This window comes from Lethenteron reissneri, chromosome 29 (genome assembly GCF_015708825.2).
Source record: "Lethenteron reissneri isolate LAM-NWPU_2019-01 chromosome 29, ASM1570882v1, whole genome shotgun sequence".
Taxonomy (NCBI): Eukaryota; Metazoa; Chordata; class Hyperoartia; order Petromyzontiformes; family Petromyzontidae; genus Lethenteron; species Lethenteron reissneri.
In genome coordinates, this window is record NC_083807.1 from 8,948,638 (window position 1) to 8,963,569 (window position 14,932).

At 47.7% G+C, this 14,932-nt stretch overlaps 1 protein-coding gene across 10 annotated transcripts in view; it reads right to left on the bottom strand.

Annotated features, from left to right (window-relative positions):
- The window catches only part of LOC133349224 (adhesion G protein-coupled receptor B1-like), a 143,857-nt gene extending 130,356 nt beyond the window's left edge, over positions 1–13,501 (bottom strand). For all 10 annotated transcript variants that reach the window (XM_061562544.1, XM_061562535.1, XM_061562539.1 and 7 more), the window contains exons 1-2: positions 13,123–13,501; positions 6,401–7,214 (exon numbers count right to left, since the gene is read on the bottom strand). In XM_061562544.1, the coding sequence (XP_061418528.1) occupies positions 6,401–7,199 (799 nt within the window). In that variant the 5' untranslated portion in view covers positions 7,200–7,214; positions 13,123–13,501. The remainder of the gene's footprint in view (positions 1–6,400; positions 7,215–13,122) is intronic.
- Positions 13,502–14,932: the final 1,431 nt, after the last annotated feature.

Below are 14,932 nucleotides of genomic sequence, written 5' to 3' on the forward strand. Positions count from 1 at the left end.
GTGGTCAGGGTTGGGTCAGATGTTACGCATGGCCGAGAATTGAATGAGATTTAGAGATGATCGGGCTCAATGCGCAGGGCACTAGCCACTATGCCATTACCCCACCCCATATTCTAAAAGCCGTATCTACGTGACTTTACCGAAAGACCCAAATAATCTGAATTCCTGCAGTCACAAAAGCTTTAAGTCAAGATTTAAGCCGTAGCACATTTATGCAATGACGTATGACGTAATGTAAAGGTAGATGTAGATGGGCCTCTTCCACACTGGCCAGTCATCGATGAACAGGTTGGAGTCCCCACAACACTCCACCCAGCACATGCAACGCGACCTGCCTGTTGACGAACAGTGGCGTGATACATATTCTTTATTCGGCGCTCTGTTCATACTGGTGGTGCTGTAACTCACAGTAGGAAGCTCGTAAGTTCAGATCCCCTCATCCCTCTCCAGTTGATTATAGGAGTCGGTCCATATTTTTTTGGGACGTTAACAAGAACTGTCCTAGAGAGACACGGATGGCCCCTGAGTGGAATTGCCACCACGGGCTCATGGAGATGAACGGCACCCCTATCAAACCAATAGCGTGACCTTGTTTAAAGCGGACGGGCATACAAACAACTCGGACATGCAAGCAAAATACTCGGGGTGGGGATGACAACGCACGTAAATGTCAAACCAACTTTTAACAGATTATTAAAACCTAAACAGATTGAGTAACGTGATGATTTGCTTTTGTCAATCGTGTATTATTTACGAGGCTGTGAAGCCCATCAATGACTTGTCATTTTATCCATGAACTTGCAACCAATGCAGACCGTTTGTTGAGTCGCTGAAATTAAGTAGACGCATTTGGAGCACATTCAGTTAGATGGATATGGGTTTTCGCCAAGCTGATGATCGTAGACGAAAAACTACCACTGTTTTTAAATAGCCTACCAACATTTATTGCCTGAATTAAAAGATTGATAATTTATGGTTGTGTTAGGCGATGTAACGATCTGACCAAAATGTTATCAGAGCCGTCGCCACCGACAAAGACAAACAAATCCCATTGTCACGTGTTGTACACACGTTTATTAACACACCAACTATTATTTGTTTACGCTCGTTAGCACATTGTTGAATAATTCTAACACCCAGATTTAGCTATTAGACACACGACACGCCACTTGAAACTGTGCCATCCATCTTCAGGACAAGATCCAGGAAGTCATAATTAAATCTAAAAAGCAAAAAATGCATTATAGATCTAAATATTGGCCGTGTAAACTCTCCATGTTAAGTTAATTAATACATTTAGAAAGTGGGGGCTTCCCTCCTCACCCTCCCCATTGATTGTACGGCGATGCCACGGGCCTGGGCCCCATACTCATTTGAGACCGGAGACCATTTGACTTTTGACTTACAATCTCATCGCACTTGCATTCAATTCGAAAACATTTCGAAAACCGTCATGATAATATAGAACTTTGAAAATGGTTTTTGAAAGTAGGTCAGTTAACACATTGCAGAATGCCACATTTGCAGCCTCACTTTTATGACAGTGAGGCTCATCTATTTAATATAATATAATCTACGAGAGTATTGTTCACATAACAGTTAGTATAATCCGTATACGTGTAAAAAAAGTAAAAGTTAAAGTGATGAAAAGATCAAACAAGCAATGCACTGGTGTCAATCTCTCTTTTGGGTCATGAGCCAAATGTTTAAATTGTGAGTATGCATGGTGCAGATACCTCTCTCCATATGATGTTCAATATTGGCTTCCCACAAAGAGTTACTAATTTTATCAACCCAAGAGAGATAATGAGCTGAAACCGTGCCTAACTGGGGTTTGAATTTTTGACCTTGTGATCCTGAGTTAGAGTGCTCCTTAACAGAGGGCTGTCTAACCCATATATCATACGTGCAGAGAGATTAGAGTGAATACATAAATAGCATTTTCCAGACCTCGGCCCCAGAAAGTTCCGGCTGATAATGAGGCCTGCATAGTCATGTTAGAAAGAAAAAAAATCCCAGTATAGCCTTAACAGACTGTTAGGACAAGTGCTGTTAGCGAGCACCTATAAAGGTCGCCACGGCACACGAGGGGGTTGGTGGACCAGCACCACGCCCGACTTCCTTTGTCCCCCCAGTGGCGATGTTTACACACTGCACCGGGTACTCATTTGAGGCTGAGTAGATCTAGGGGAGGCCCAGGACAAATTCATATATTTGTTACTTGTGTTGGCCGTGAGCGGGAATGCGAACTCGGGTCCCCTGGTTCGTAGCGCAGTGTGCTAAGAACTGCGCCACTGCTCCCCACAAAGTAATATCACGCACACACGCAGATGATTAGAGGAATTGTGCATTCATGATTGTGTGCAGCATCTACGATTGTGGCCGAGGTAGTTAGATGCAATTGAGATGGACTGAATAGACCTCATTTGGGCCATACGTGTGAAGCATCTCATGCAATTATGTCAATTAAGTTGCTGTTTCATGTGAACAGGTGACACTGCAATTGCGCTTGTTGCGATGGATCTCTGCAAGATCACTTGATGACAGCAAGTTGAACAAAGAAACACGAAATCCGTCAATTATTTTATGGTAATGCAGGCAAGAGAAACTGTGAAGTATTCAATATTATTGAGATGTTATAAACAATTCAATCCTAGGTGCAGCTGTGCATTGTAAGTTGTAGTATAAATTAACTTTCAGAGTATGGGCATAATGTGCAGACAGATTACCTCTAAGTCAGATTCAATGGAATCATTGTTTCAACGGGTAATCACATACGGTGCTTTATACCGTGCTTTTTCTGCAATATTTTGCCGTCTATTCTTAGATTTTCCGTCTGCACATAGTCACATAGTCACTTTAAGATGTTTTCTTGTTCATGTTTTTGTTTTATGTGTGTTGCGGTTGCACCCGATTCAAGAGCCGAATGGCTCACAGGGCTATACCAAATAAATGAAACTGAAACATGCTCACACTTAATGCATGTTACGAAAAAAATCACTCTTTTACTTGAATCACCTTAATTCAATCTAGATTTGAAGTTTTCGTGACTGCAGGGATCAATACTATTTGGTTCTTTCGGTAAAGTCACGTAGGTGTAAAATATTATAAATTAAATCACGACGTTTCGGGCGCACACACAAGCGTCCATCATCAGGTGGTTGTCCCACCTGATGACGGATGCTTGTGTGTGTGCCCGAAACGTCGTGATTTAATTTATTATATTTTACACCTACGTGACTTTACCGAAAGAACCAAAGAGTATGGATCCCTTTAATTCCATTGCCGTCCGCATTTTAAAAAGACAACCGTGAACATTTGCCCGTGGCTCATGAAACCGAACGCCTCTTGTTACCGGTGCACAGTGGCAAAGCTGATGACGACATCCACGTGGTTCTGTGTTGCCCTGTGTACACACGCGTGTGATTTGTACACGCGTGTGATTTGTACACGCGTGTGATTTGTACACGCGCGCGTGTGGGATTACGCGGAGGGCGATTCGCCTTTATTCAGGCGCTGCATTATGATTCCTTCGTAGATGTTCGGCCAAACATTCAGAGGCTCTGTACTTCCATCTAGTGGCTATAATGGTAATATTTAAATCACAAGTGGCAGCATTCATGAGGTAATTAATTAAATATATAGATATAAATAATGGGGGGGGGGGGGGGGGGGGACTCCACTATCATGTTAAATGCCATTCCCAAATGTAATATAATTCAAATGTAATGGTATTGCGAATTATCTGAGCAGTTCTGGCTACATGAATGGGCTAATGAGTCATAGATATGTAAATGCATAATGATCACATTCTTAGTCATCATAATCGCCGTTGTAATCAGGGCTTGCTAAGTTACGTTTTAAACATTACAGCTGGCACGGCATGTGCTCGCTTCTCCGAACACGAACCAGCTTTTATAAATGTTGCAGGCGTTTTGCCGCAAGGTCACGCAAATGATATCACGTCCTGCCTCCGGGTTGACAGCTTCAAACACAAGGCTCAAATATACCCTTGGTTTGGGGCTTGCGGAATCCATTTGGCACAGGAGGGGCCAACGACAGTGGAATTGCTATTTTGTAATTTGGGCTCGAGTCCAGGCAATGTCTAATGTTTTACGGTATTTTAGAGACGGTGGGTCATGTGTCACCAGTAATATTCACCACTATCGCTGAGTGCCCACAGCAGCTGTGAATTGTAATGATGATTGGCAAATGTAATAGCGGTGTTTATCTTGAGCATGTTTTGTGACCGTAGCCAAACTTGACAGGTGCTTGCCGACAACTGCGCTTGAACCGGCGGTATAAGAGGTCAAATTAAGCTGTTTATGCTTTTTGTTTGAAACTATGCACAGTAGGCTAAGTCAATGCAACGATGTCAAAATTTGACACGTTATACCTGTAGTTAATTAGTCCACGTAAGAGCTGGCACCTAAAATAATGTATTTTCTGCGACATGTCTCAGGAATATTCAATATGATCCTGGTCATATTTAAGTACTGCAACACAAGACAAATATATAATAACGCGTGAGTTTTTCAGAAATTAACAAATTAAGTCGATGCATTGTTTCTCGACCAAACTTTTAAAAAAGGGGGATTGAACAAAGCTGGATTGTGACAAAAGGGTAAGTAATGAGCCCACGTCAATAGCCACGTTGCACTGGCGACTTTATAACAACAAATTTATTGTTGGGCAAAAGCACCCCTACACTTTGATGTTATAGATTTCCTGAATACAATCGTGCCCCACCGTGTGTTGCTTTTTTATACATCGTGTATTATACAGGTGTCAGCTCCTGACACGAGAATCTAAATTACATCTGACAAGAGAAAGATGGCACGGGATAAAGTAGGAATGAAATAGTAATCTTTTATCTCGTTGGAAATTGCACAGCAAAGAGTGTGTACTTTGTTTCACATATGTTTTATATAAAACAAGATAGAACTATGTTCTGGTAGATATTCACACATGTACCTTATCTATAAATACGTACTATGTTTATTTGATATGCATTGCGAGTAATTTGTATAAATAATCTGATGTGCATGTGCTCACGGGTGGAATGTAGCAAAGCACTCTACTCCCAATTGGGTTATGATTCAGATCCATGTCTGGGAGTTTAAATCCCAGTCGCCCCCATCCTTTCACCAACCCTTCCCATATTATAAGTACTGGACTACCTTGTGGGAAGTTAACAGTGGTTGTCTTGAATAAACAATTCACTGTCATAGAATGTGGGATGTCCACCACTGACTCAGGATGGAATATGTAGATGACCACTGTAAACTTGAAAATTACACTTTCACTTGTAAACATGAATTTATCGAGAGCCAAACGCCCATTGAAGCATGACAAAGAATGCGCGACAGAGTGCTCCATAACTAGCGGGGTACGTTGCAAAAACGTGGGTGGTGGGGAAATGCGTGGAAGTGGCAAGTGGCTGTGTGCTAAGTGAGTGGCTGTGTGATGAGTGAGTGGCTGTGTGATGAGTGAGTGGCTGAGTGATGAGTGAGTGGCTGTGTGCTGAGTGAGTGGCTGTGTGATGAGTGAGTGATTGTGTGATGAGTGAGTGACTGTGTGCTGAGTGAGTGGCTGTGTGATGAGTGACTGTGTGATGAGTGAGTGACTGTGTGCTGAGTGAGTGGCTGTGTGATGAGTGAGTGGCTGTGTGCTGAGTGAGTGGCTGTGTGATGAGTGAGTGACTGTGTGATGAGTGAGTGACTGTGTGATGAGTGAGTGGCTGTGTGATGAGTGAGTGGCTGTGTGATGAGTGAGTGACTGTGTGATGAGTGAGTGGCTGTGTGCTGAGTGAGTGACTGAGTGATGAGTGAGTGGCTGTGTGATGAGTGAGTGGCTGTGTGATGAGTGGGTGGCTGTGTGATGAGTGAGTGGCTGTGTGATGAGTGAGTGACTGTGTGATGAGTGGGTGGCTGTGTGATGAGTGAGTGGCTGTGTGATGAGTGAGTGGCTGTGTGATGAGTGAGTGGCTGTGTGATGAGTGAGTGGCTGTGTGATGAGTGAGTGGCTGTGTGATGAGTGAGTGGCTGTGTGCTGAGTGAGTGACTGTGTGATGAGTGAGTGACTGTGTGCTGAGTGAGTGGCTGGGTGATGAGTGAGTGGCTGTGTGATGAGTGAGTGGCTGTGTGATGAGTGAGTGGCTGTGTGATGAGTGAGTGGCTGTGTGATGAGTGAGTGGCTGAGTGATGAGTGAGTTGCTGTGTGATGAGTGAGTGGCTGTGTGATGAGTGAGTGGCTGCGTGATGAGTGAGTGGCTGTGTGATGAGTGAGTGACTGTGTGCTGAGTGAGTGGCTGTGTGATGAGTGAGTAGCTGTGTGATGAGTGGGTGGCTGTGTGATGAGTGAGTGGCTGTGTGATGAGTAGCTGCGTGAGGCACGGTACCTGGAGTGGCATCTTCGGCGGGATCACACTCGACATTCGCGGAGCTGCGCCTCGAGGCACGTTTATAATTTCCTTCGCATTCATCGGGAGCTGCCGCACCTCCTCCTCCACCTGTCTCTCCTCCTCCTCCTCCCCCGGGGTCGTCCAGATGCCGGGCAGAGCAGTCGCAAGGCGCCTGTACGATCCCGCAGTGCAAAGCCGCATCGTCGAGCAAGCTGGGGCGACAGGGGCAGCTGGTCAACCAGCCGCACACGAGCTGGCAGCCACCCGCGCTAGGCGCCTCCGTGGCGAGGATCACGAATTCGAGCGAAACTCCTGGCCGGTCGGCGCCGCGCAGCGCGTTCGAGCTGGCGGTCTCGGTGCTCCCGTCCTCGGAGAAGAAGCGCAGCTGCAGGTAGCGCGCGTCCGTCTGGAAGTAGACGATGGCCGAGGGCACGTCGCACACGTCCCACACCTCGCGCAGAATATCCACGTCCTGGCTCGTGCGGTTGTCGAAGGGCTTCGAGTCAAACATGTACGCCAGCAGCTGGTGGGAGGAGCACGCCAACGCGTCCTTGGACAGCTTCACGAAGACGCCGTACTTGGCCGGGTCCGGGTTCGCTATTATCCATCCGCACCCCGATCGGTCGTCGTGGTAATGCGAGGGATCCCTGCTGGTGAAGGAGCCGTAAAACGCCTTCTGGACAGAGCTCCAGCACTGGCGCTCGTCCCTGCGCTGGCCCCATCCGGCAGGCGAGTGGTAATTGACGAGGATGAACAGGGTCATGATACGTAACGTCGGCATTCTGGGTGGGCGCATCCAGCGTGCGCTAGTCTGCAAGATGCAATGCAAAACGGGGGGTGGGGGTGCAAATGATTAACTTTCACCCGCTTCGCAACAACCCGTGCGTGTGGCAGCGGCATGCGTGGCAGCAGTCCGCACATCCCCTGGCAAAGTGTGGAGCAGCGCGCGTGGCTCAACGACAGACAGCAGCAGCAGCATGCTCCTGGCCCAGAATCAATTAAGGAACGATTCCTGAACATCCCTAGCGTGGAGTGGAGGGGGCGGTGGTCCTTGCCGACTCTCATTCTGGTTTAAGGGACCCACGCGCTGCACGTGCAATCGTGCACGTCCCGTAGCATACGGCTCACAGTTGCCTCGCAGGAAACGTCGTGCGTGATGGGACTACGCCTTAACCTCGACTTGGTTACATCGGGTTAGCATTTCGCACGTTGTGTGTTGGTGGCCATCGCATTGGGTTAGGCTGCGGGTGTGAACATACGTAATGATGCCGTGCATGTCTCATTGGGGGCTGCGACCTGTCTCTGTTGGTGGCCCTAACCCTCCTTTACTGGTGAAATGCGGATATCCGCCACTGCTGACTCTCCACAAAGTGAAATATGACACGATGGAATGCGTCAAACTTCAACCCACAAGTTACGCGTGCTTGTATATATCCCCGCCTCTGTCCGTCCCCTGGTATGAACGGGTACACCGTAGCTTAGTCGATTGGCAAGTCGAGTTTGTTGAGGGGGGGGGGGGGGTTAACTGTGTGTACTCCCACCTCTCCCAAGGCGACCGGCCAAGGTGGAGGAATAGGCCAAAAACCCTCCAGAGTGCCTCTCTAGAGTGGCCCTCGAGAGCTGCTTGCAGTGGAGGACCTTCCGCCAGCAGTGGCAGGCCTGCACCTTTAACATTTTTTTATGACTATACCCTGCATCGTTCTTTGGTTTTTTCGGTAAAGTCACGTATAAAAATAAAATAATAAATTAAATAATAGCATACGACGTTTCGATTGCAACACAAGCAATCATCATCAGGTATAATGAAATAGCGACATAGGATATAACCAGAAAACTATAGACAGACATATAAGCAGACAGATATCACCAAGATACAGTTTTCTGGTTATATTCTATGTCGCTATTTCATTATACCTGATGATGATTGCTTGTGTTGCAATCGAAACGTCGTATGCTATTATTTAATTTATTATTTTATTTTTATACGTGACTTTACCGAAAAAACCAAAGAATAATTCCTGCAGTCACGAAAGCTCCAAAATTAAGATTAAATACCCTGCATCGTCAAATGTGTATTCGTATTCACACTCAATTAAAGTGGACTATCATCCAGATTGCTTGAAAACAGCACACCTTGACGGCGGCGCGTGCGCGCGTCTCGTTTACAGTCGACTCGGCGAATGCGGCAATTGCGAGCGAGAGTGGCGGCTTGGGGAAGAGGAGGAGGCGGTGGCAACCTTGGACCATCGGCCTCTCGGACGTTCACAGAAACGAAGGCCGTTCAAAATGCGGGAGCTGGGGGTTGGGGTTAGGCGCGACTCAACGTCTCCACCTTGTGGCCGCCGTGAGCTGAAGACATCGGCTTGGGGAGGGGTGGCCTGGGGGATGCGAAAGCGCCACGCGAGTCCGCATTAAATGTCTCAATGCGAGGAGGTGTGGGCTGCGGCACTTGTGTCGAAATGAACAATTGCGCGCGTGCGTGTTGGGGTGGATGGGGGTTAAATACGGCAGCGGAAACGGCAACGTGTGAGTGCAAAACAAATTCACTGACATGGCAATATATAAACAAACACACACGCGAAAAAAACTCGACAAATTTCGTCAATAACACTGCCTTAAAAGCAATACTCTGTATCTAATGGAGAGACGTTTTGGGCAATTATTTAGAGCATGGTCTCCAACTCTTATATTTATGGCCTCCCTATGTGCTATGCAGAAGGGGCATTGCTCGAAACGTAGCCTATTGTATTAGTTTACATTTTAAGCAGTGTCTGTTGGCAAATGTGTTATTTTTATGTGTACCATTGCCAACAAAGTATCACCAAATATGGTGCCCATGCGTAAAAATTTACCCGTAAAAACAAAGTTTTTCACTCTAAATCCTTTATATGCGTGGCGGCTAGAGTCCTCTCGTCCTCTGGCTTGAGATGGCTGCCACCTATGGGTCAGATGATTGCCTGCCACCATTAAGCAATTGGTAATTAAATATAATTATTTTTTTCCTAAAAAGTGTAAAATTTTGGGGGAAAATTTCACGAAAATAAATTATCACGCACAACGAGTCTGTGTGCAAAATGTCAGCTCGATTGGATCACGGGAAGTGGGTTAAAAAACGACCGAAAGATTTGCGCAGTCGTAAGCGCGCAAGCAAGCAAGCAAGTGAACTTAATATAAAGGATTTTAAAAATGAACTTGGCCCGAAACGAGAGCGCAACTATTTGGGAATGCAATAGGATACTCGTTAAGACGAATATCTCTTGTCAAAAGCTTCACTTTTCACACGCACACATTGCACATACGTTTACCATAATGCGTCTTAGTTACGTGCGTATCCTTTGCAAGTTGCAAGTCTGTCACACCTATCTGGTGATGCATACAGCGTTGATTGGAAGAGGGCACATGTTTGCATTAATGGAAATGCATGTTCATCCATGCGAATACAACCACTGTGAACGTAGCCGCCACTTTCAAAATGTGCTAAGCTAATATAAACATTAATTCTGTAGGGTGTTGCTAAAATCATGAAATCAGTCGCCGCGTTGGTCATTTTGACCGCGCAGCGCACGGAAGCACGGCGTGCATTGTGCACCATTGTATACTGCCTGCAGGATGTGTGCATAGTGCAGTGTATCTCATTTGTCCCTTTGATATACAATTACTCAAGCCGATGAAAAAAATCAAATAGCTTGGTCCATCGTGGATGCCACAAAGAAACAAATGTTTCTATGGTGATGGCATAAATAATGTAAATTACTTTATACGACATCGCTTCTCGGTAATAAAATTAAGAGCGATAAAACACAGCCGCAGTCACACGCACACACACACGCGCGCGCACACAGACGCGTGAATCAAAATCGCAAGCAATACGTCATCCTGCCCGGGTGAGATGTCCCCTGAACAGTTAACACACAAAACAAAGTTGCTTAGCACAGTCACAACTAATTTTCACTGCACGTCCGTATTCATAATCCAGAGGCGCAGTGCAAGGAATTTGAGCATCCTCGTCGTGAGCAGTCCCCGAGCGGAGCTGCGAATGCTCAATGTGTCTATACGCGACCGTTCCTCTCTGCTAATAGTGCTTCCATTGCACGTGATGGACAAGTTGGCTAATTGCGTGCTTTGGGAAGGATTTCCGCAACGCGTGAGGGTGCCGGCGCTCATACTAATTACATGCAGAGCAGAAACGGAAGATCACGCGTTTGCGTTCTTCTATATGTTTTGGGGCCGAGAGTGCATTTGCCCGGTGAGAATTGCTTTAGAGATGTGAGTGTCGTCAATCTGGCATCGAGAATGCAACGTGGGTGTGTGCATATCATTCGACCGGGTGCGCTACGGTTGGAGCCCTCGACTCACAATTGGGAGGTGGCGAATTCAAATCGCGGTCCGGATGTTGGGGGTGGGTCAGCTCAGCCCCAACAGTGGGTGCCCTTATAAGAGACTGTCTCACACCGCCCCCGTCATGGGAATGAGGAATTTCCGCCAACTGCCAGTACCGCCACAATGCTCATTTGAGCCGAGGCACACGTTGATAACAAAGTTCCCACGGGGGTACGCTGCAGCCTGGCCTTATGTATATGAGTAGTTAGAATTATAAGAGTCCACCCCCCTTTCGTCGTTGAATGCCACGGAGTGAGCGTCCCGTGCAGAATGCGCCATACGTGCTTGGCATGTATAATCCGCGCCGGGCCCGCTCAGTGTATTTAAAAGCCATCATTACAGCTGAGTAGACTCGGAGCTGAATGCAGAGCGCGGCATGCCGACCACGTAACGGCCGATTTTTGGGGAGCCACGGCCCCCTTTGTCATTCCACGGGCTCTCTCTCTCTCTCTCTATAGAGTAACAGCCTGGGGCCGTGTCCTCCTGGTTGCCAAGCGGCCGCTAAGTGAATACGCGTAATGTTTCAAGCAGCAACGGGCGAGCAGACAGCCAAATCTGCATGAGACTCCGAGGCGGCCACGTTATTATGCCCGCCTGTGCGCGCAAAAAAAAGTGACTGAAATATCCAGAATGTCCGTGGGCTGCATCAACCCTCCGTCCGTGCGCTCGAAAGCACCGACAACTTTGCGCCGTCTGCTAATTAACGTCAGCGGCAGTGAACTCGTGGATGCCTTTAAAGGATTAGCGGGTACCAATGCCGACGTGTTTTCGCCTGCGGCTTATACACCACACGTATGCTCACGTTTCCATGCGCACATACGCCAGTGGAGTGGTGCGCCCCTGAACACATGAGCGCATAAAGCGGCACAACTGCTTGCTTGCTGCTGCTGCTTCCTTCCATCGTGAGTGCTGCCTCTTACAGTTTAACAACATGCGCACGCAGCAGTGCAACACACACACGCAGCTTCACACGCGGTATGTGCCAGGCGGTTATACATGTATGATTCGACTGAGTGGTTATAACAAAGATCCCCCGCACAACATTAACATGCTGTTGGGGCAAGTGCTGTTAGCGAGCACCTATGAAGGCACACGAGGGAATGGGTAGCCAGCACCACGCCCGGCCGCCTTTGTCCCTGAGTGGCGATGTTTACACACCGCACCAGATACTCATTTGAGGCTGAGTCGACCTACGGGAGGCACAGGACCGGTTCATATATTCGTAACCGCTACACTACCGCTCACCACTAAGTGGCTATACACACGCACGCACACACGTATTGTTAGGATATGCATGTACGATTAGTCTATATGTGGTTATACACACAAGCACGCGTGCGTAGGGGAAACATGAACATTAGACTATGTGTGGTTACACATACATATACATAGACTCTACATGGATGATTCAATTATAACTGGTCACACATACGTATGTGTGGCTACACACACACGTGTATGAGCACATGTTTCATTATTCTATACGTCGTTATCTATACACGAAAAGACGTGTATATAGACTACACATGTAAGATTGTTCTACATGTGGAAATGCAGATGCATATGCAAACCATACACATCTATGTCGCGAGTCGACTACGCGTGGCTATACACACGTTTGTGCAGACGATAAGTGCGCGATTCGTCTGTACGTATCTTTGCGCACACACGCACGCATGCACGTACGCGTCCAAGCATGCTCTGTGCTATCATGACTCTTACACACTCATCCGCGTTGCGCCTCCTGGATGAGTGGCATCTCGAAGGCGCTGCACTAAATCCTTAAGCAATCCGGTAGGTGCGGACGAGCTGTGTAACTTTGCGAGCTTTGCCTTGTGTCGTGAATGCGTAATCTTTTTTTGTTGTTGGTGGTGGTGCCACTTAACGCTTCGCAGGATGTACTCCGAGTGTAGACTATATACGGTGTAGGCAGCACACAGGCAGATCCACAACGAAGGGAAAGACCTTGAAATCGCTCCTTCTTTTCTAATTAGTTTAATCGTAAGGCTGGACACACACACACATACGCGCGCAACTTCGTGGTACGGCTTTTGCCCATTTACGTGAAACGTCGCGTGTAGCATTGGATACATCGTTTGAAATATGCGCACGATTGTTATTTTTAATCACGCACCTCAGATTGGCACGGTCGGCTGCGTACGGTGCGAAAGAAGTTCAACGTACATGTATTCGCGGCTGTTAGGCTAACGATGAGACAAGCGAAACCACTAGAGTTAGGCTAGCCTAACGCATTCACAGATGAACAGTTATGTGTTTGTTTGTTCATGTGGATGGGAGTACACCACCGCGTGCACGCTTTTGCTGCGTGTGCCACGTACCTTTATGATCTGGGCAGGACACCTCTCGCGATACGCATCGTGAAGATCTGCAGCTGCAGCAAAGCCGGGCACTCGAATATTGCGAAAACAGAAACAGCGGGAGAACGAGAGAGACTGAGCGAGAGAGACAGAGAGGAAACGACAGAGGTGGAGCGAGGTGGGAGAGAAAAAGAGAATGGACGAATGAACGCGCCACGGGTCCCTGATAGCCGTGCGCGCTAAAATTCCGTCCGAGTCTCCTCCTCAACCGGTGCGAGTGCACGGAGCGCTCGCTCCTCCGCTCCCTCGCTCGCTCCACGCGTCGCGCTTAGCCCAGCATCAGCAGTGGCAGCAACAGCAGCATCGCTGCACAGAGCCGTCTCTGCCGCTCTCGCAGCCGCGAAGGATTCACGGGGAGGAGGGCGCGGGGTGGATTGGGGTGGCTGGGGTGGTGGAGGGGACGGGGAGGTGGTGGTTGCAGAAGTGAGGGGGTGGTGGATGGGGGTGGTGCATGGTGGGAGGGAGGGAGGGGAGAGAAGGATTGGGATGGAAGGTGTGGGGGCGGAGAGGGTGGGGGGTATGAAGGAGGTAGGGAGGGGCTTCGGGGATAGAACGACTGATGCTGTGATTGCGGGATGGGATCCTTGGCCAGAGTCTGGCGGATTAATGCGGGTGGTTTGGGCTGTCCTCCTTCGCACAGCGGTACACGAGGATCGTCTGCTCCATTCGCACCATCGTGATGTGCGCCACCGCCGCTTTACGGGCTCTGGGATATACCCCGAGCAATACATAACTAGCGGGGATATGCACATGACGTAAGGAATTCACACGCACGCACACACGCACACTCAACTCACATCCACAGATTGCAAGTCACGCTTTCCGTGATATTTTATTGCAAAGCTTATCTACAATGTCGTCGGATTTTAGGCGGCGTGGTAATCGTAATAATAATGAGTTTGAAGGAGCTCGTGAAGTCACGTGTTATAAGTGGTTCTGCAACCTTCGCATTCCGTCGGCCAGCGCATTAATAATATTGGAGATATACCAGCGCAGCTTGGTAATGCAGTTTGTGTGGTATGCTCGTGGAAATAATAACTCTGCCGTTTTATCAATTCGAAGCGGAAGCTTCAAGTGACACCGGGCGTCAAAAGTCACGTTTTCATTGGAAATATTTCCCATGCAGTTACAATGTTCGGCTACTCTACCGTGTGTATATGTTAGCGCGTCTCGTTGCGAGCACACGTGCCTGCATTAACATGTCTAATCAGCACCGCTCTTAACAAGACGCACATATGTTTACGGACTTTACCCAAAACGAATCCACGTATCTGGTGGTCGCGCTGTGCCCGGTAGGAATTGCGGCTGAAAACGCGCATTCGCCATCAGGTGTAGATGTAAAAAAAACGTTATCGATAATACCGTTTAGATTGGAGTAGCAAATATCTAAACTCAGCAAATACAACTCTTGATAATTAAAACCAAAAAGATTAAAATGTAATATAATAATATTCACACCAAGTATGTACTTCTATCCGGAAAAAAAATTCTAGCCTACATCTTAATTATTCCTCGAATTCAATATCATAAAACTACCAATTTGGAAGGTCGTGCATTTAGGAGTCGACCCGGCCCATCGCCCCTTAGGGGTCGCTAAAGCATGACGAATGTACTCACCCTGCCATAGTACTATGGAATTCCCGCCACGATGCCCGTTGGAGTGTGGGGACACCTTGGCGTGCAGGTTCCAGCCTTTTATATCTATAAGGAGAAACCCGTCATGGGCCAACACTGGCACCTTGTAGAGAGGCAATGGGAGCGCCTACTCCTG